The sequence below is a fragment of the Corvus brachyrhynchos genome, unplaced genomic scaffold (genome assembly GCF_000691975.1).
Source record: "Corvus brachyrhynchos isolate BGI_N302 unplaced genomic scaffold, ASM69197v1 scaffold61, whole genome shotgun sequence".
Lineage (NCBI taxonomy): Eukaryota > Metazoa > Chordata > Aves > Passeriformes > Corvidae > Corvus > Corvus brachyrhynchos.
The window spans coordinates 4003463-4008332 of record NW_008236478.1 but is presented as its reverse complement, the minus strand read 5'-3'; the positions used below and the strand labels follow the sequence as shown (position 1 = coordinate 4008332).

At 40.9% G+C, this 4870-nt stretch overlaps 1 protein-coding gene across 1 annotated transcript; it reads left to right on the top strand.

Moving 5' to 3' along the window:
* The first annotated feature begins 6 nt into the window (after positions 1-6).
* Positions 7-4296, top strand: CH25H (cholesterol 25-hydroxylase). The gene is made up of 2 exons (XM_008643787.2): positions 7-826; positions 2800-4296. Exon 2 carries the CDS (start codon positions 2920-2922, stop codon positions 3742-3744), a length of 825 nt encoding a protein of 274 aa, XP_008642009.1. The 5' UTR covers positions 7-826; positions 2800-2919; the 3' UTR covers positions 3745-4296.
* The last annotated feature ends 574 nt before the right edge of the window (positions 4297-4870 follow it).

Below are 4870 nucleotides of genomic sequence, written 5' to 3'. Positions count from 1 at the left end.
GTGAGCACCGCGTTGTGCCAGCACGGTAACAGCTTCCTTTAAAAACAGAGCAGGCAGTGCTGCTGCCTTCCGCTGCTCTGGTGCCTGTCCTGCTTCCCTGGCGCTGGTTCTGAGCAAGTCACCAGCCCTCTTCCCCACCACGTTTTTCCCGGTAGAAGGCTCAGCATGTTCTGGGATGTTGCCATATCTCTGGTACAACAATACTACCATACAGAAGGGAAGAAGAGGAAGAAGGAAAAAGAATTTTTCCCTCTGCTGCTGCATAGTTTCAATATGTTGATTCTAGTTTCCCCTCCCGCTAACTTTCCTCGTTTCCCTACCCTAGATCTAGTATTTTGCTGTTTGCGTTATAGCTTGTACCTAACAGCGCAGCCTCGGGTAGGTGCCTGTATCTTGTACTCATGTGGAATCTATTTAAGACCCTTTGTGGGGCCTCATTCCAAACTATGTGCCCTTCAACCTAAACTCTGTAGCAGGAGTGAGTTTTTGAGAGAGCCATTTAGATTCTTGTAACACATGGGAAAGTTTGGCAGCAATGTAAGCTGAGTGAAAAAAGCTGGGGTTGTGTTGCTGAATTAGGTACGGAAAGGATTTGCGTGTACTTTGCCTTTTTTTCGTGTCGTACAAGGGAACCGAAGTTAGCAGAGCGGAGATATGTGATAAATGCTATTTGGTGGCTAAGCCAGACGCCTCGCACTCGGATTCTGGAGGATGAGGGTCTGCCCTCTCTGATGCTGAGGCGGCCGGGCCGGCGGGGGGGGCAAGCCGTGCGGCGGAGCCCCTTCCCGGGTGCGGAGCCCGTCTCGGGGCGGCGCCAGCCTCCCAGGTAAGCGCTGCTCGCTTGCGCCCTGCTTGGGCTTTGTGTTGCAGGGTATCCTAGTAATAGCACTGCCGAGTTCCGTTAGTTTTCCTTAAGGGATTTAAGAATATTTTTCTACGACCTTATCTGCAGGCAAAATGCCTATTCTTTAAAATTTAGCTTGTAGGCAGCAATGGCTCTAAAACTTTTTGAGACTTTGCGTATCTGTAGGGATTAGTCAGAGGAGTGTCTTTAAGGCAGCTGAGTAATTTCTGTCAATCTCCCTTTAGTGAGATTTGGAATACATCATAGAAAAAAAAAAATCCCTGCATAATTCTAATAAGAGAGGATCACTTATCCCATCTGGGAGACTTAATTTCTGATTGTAACTGTATAAATCAACAGAAATCACATGAATATTCTTGAACTCAGGTGGTGATCATGTTATAAATGCCTTACTGTGAAACAGAGGTTAGGATAAAATGCAGTCAGAAGATTGAAATGAAGCTCTTGGATACAGATCCTCATCTATTAGTGTCTTGCACTGGGTTTTAATTTATGACAGTTAACAATCTAAATAAATTAATTCAACAGAACAGTCTCATAACAGCAAAGAATCTGAATTTACTTCCAAAATATATGTGGAACAGGTAGAAACCTGTCTCCAACAAGGAACTGCTGATTGCCTGAATAATAGCACAGATAATGTTACTGTTTAAGTAAAATTCTTGAAGCCTAAGGAGAGAGCAGAATCTATTCAAAACAGTTGAGACTGAAAGCAAACTTAAGTGTTACAAATCCATGTATATTCAGAAAAGGTCACTGCTAATTAATCATTCTTGATTATTGAGAAGCAAGGAAATACAATCTCACACTTCCCCCCTCAGATTACTTTTCTGATTAGCAAAGAACTAAAATCATCTGAACAAGCTAATAAAGTCATCCAGGAAGTTGAGCTCATTTCCAATATTAGAATAAATGCTTTACCGACAAAAGAGGTGAGTTCATAGGAAGCTTATGGCAAGCTTTGTTTCCCTAAATGTTCAAAGCTTTGTTTTTCTTTTTCTAAAAGCACAAAAGAAGTGATGTCTTAGTGGTCAAATCAAAACTTCCATCATTACCTCTAAACGTTTTTAGCAAATTAGGAATGTTGGGAGTCAAGCCTGCTGGCTTCTGCCTGTGGTGTGCTTGCCTGTGGTCAGAGAAAGATCCTTTAAAGGACATAGGTCTAACTGGTGGATCTTTCAAGTTCATATGTTAGTTTGATACACAGGTAAAGGAGGATTTCCATATCAACTTGCTAAAACAGCTGTTGAGATGTGGAGTGACTATTGTAATAATGTGATAATACTGGTCACTAAGCATCTGTCTGGAAGCATAATGAGATTTTACCCTATACTCTCTGCAACTGGGGGATCTTATGTTCTTCAAAAGTTGTTGGCTCAATTTTGCATCTAGTCATGTCAGGTGAATTTTTCCATATTAAGTAGATACAGGTACGTAAAGGAGAACATGACCTCAAATGTCATGTTAGACAGAGAGAAGTCCCAGCCACCACGTCCAGTCTGGAAGTGTACTGTGGGTCTCCTTAAGGTTTTAACTAAGGCTGTTGTATAACCAAGGGATCATTAAGAAAATATGTGTTTGCACAGAGCCATTATCCACCAGGTATCCACAGGTCAGACCTGGAGTTTAGGTAGCACTCACATTAAAAAAAAAAAAAAAATCCATGGCAATTTGTACTGCTTTACCTATAAAGGCAAAAGGATAATAAAGGATGACACAATTCAAAATTAATAAGAAACAGCAATTTTTTAAGTGTCTGCACTAAGTGGAGTGGAAGATGTTCCAGCTCTCTTTGTCTGAATTCCAGCATTAGAGTTCTGCACTTCTGCTTGTTTTTCCTACAGTGCCAGTCTTTTGTAGAGCTCTGCTGATTACCTTGGCTTGCTAATTCTGTTCTGAGATTGTAATGCATTATATCACATTCTGTATGACAGGAAAGGGAACTTCCCCTTTAAAGCTACACATACTATGTAAGTGGAGTGGGGTGGAGTCACTGCTTGAGCAGGCTGGATAAAAGCCTGCAAGGAGTTCAGCTGCCTCAGACTGCAATCAGCATGAACTGCAGCCTGTCACACCGAGTGCTGCTCAGCTCTGCGATGGAGGCACAGCGGGACAGGTTGTGCCTGCAGTCTCTTTGGGACTTTGTCACCGCAAAGGAGCCACTGATCAAGTCACCGTTTTTTCCAGTGCTGTTTTCTTTTACAGCATACATGGCTTTCTGTCTTCCATATATTGCACTGGACTTTTTAAGCATTAGACTACCAGACTTGAGAAAATACAAAATCCAGCCACAGAACTATCCAAGCCTTGGAATGATGGTGCCTTGCATTATTCAAAGTGTGTATCACCACGTTGTTTTGATCTTCCCGGTGACATTTCTACACTGGTACTGGAGACCCATGAATCTACCAGTGATAGCTCCGGAGCTGCCTGAGGTCCTGCTGCAAGTAGCAGTTTGTCTGCTGCTATTTGATTTTGAATACTTCCTGTGGCATTTGCTTCATCACAAGGTGCCTTGGCTGTACAAGACCTTCCACAAGGTGCATCACAAGCATGTGTCGACGTTTGCCCTTACTACACAGTATTCCAGTGTATGGGAGTTGCTCTCACTGGGATTTTTTGCTGCTATAAACCCACTGCTCCTCGGATGCCATCCTTTGACAGAAATGATTTTCTTCCTTGTAAACATTGGTTTGTCAGTGGAGGACCATTCAGGATATGACCTTCCGTGGTCAACTCACCGACTTGTGCCTTTTGGATTGTACGGAGGAGCACCACATCATGATCTGCATCACCTGAAATTCAAATCAAACTATGCTCCTTACTTTACACACTGGGACAAGCTCTTCGGGACATTCATGGAGTCACACTCTAATTAAGAGTATTTACCTGTGGATGAACTCTTATTTTTTATAGACTAAACTGGGACATTATTTTTTTAAAGATATACAGAAGATTGTATATTTGAAGCTGCCTATAAAAGCAATAGCTATTTATAACAAATCCTCTTAATATATGTGTATTTGTATGTGCACTTGGAACTGCCTGTGCTAAGTGACTGCAAATGGGAAAGTGAATATCTGTTGCTTGAGTTTGAGTCAAAGTTTTAAGGGAAGCATTAAGAGACATTCTCTCTCCTTTCCTTCTTTCCAGCTTTCATAAAGCATGTATCATGTTACTGTATGATGTTTTATACATACGCCAGAACATTATCTACTGTTGTAGGATGATTTATGATGTAAACAGAAAAGGTACACATCATGGATTTTGTGGAGTTTAATCTGCCAGAGAAAATTATTGCGCAATGATTTTGCAAAATACTGCTGCCAAGCCAGGGTGGTTGGCTAACTGTTAAATAATTTTGATATTTATATTTTCAACTGTGATGTACTGTCTCTTTTTAATAGAGAATAAATATGGTCATTTAAAAAAAATCATATTGCATTTCATTTTATTAATTCCTCTGTTCGTATTAAGAACAGGTATGGTTCCTTTTGCATAGGTATCATTTGCTTGAATTATAGAATCATAGAATTGTTTAGCTTGGAAAAGATCACTAGGATAGAGTCCAACCACTACCCTAACACTGCCAAGTCCCCCACTAAACCCTGTCCCTGAGTGCCACATTTACATCTTTTAAATACCTCCAGGGATGGCGAGTCAGCCACTTCATCGGGCAGCCTGTTCCTGTGCTTGACAACCCTTTCAGTGAAGAACTTTTTCTTAATATCCAGTCTACACCTGCCCTGCCACAACTTGAGGCCATTTCCTCTTGCCCTTTCCCTTGTTACCTGGGAAAAGAGACTGACATCAATTTCAGTTTCAGAGTTGCAGACTTTTATTATTAAAGTATTGTAATGTTATTTCAAAAGTGAACCATTTACTTTTTCTCTAGAGTCATATGTTATTTTAAAATAGTTTTCAATTTTATAGAAACATAATATTGAAGAATGCAGTTTAAAAAGTCATAGTGCAATTGTATTATTATATTTTTGAGAAGCCTGA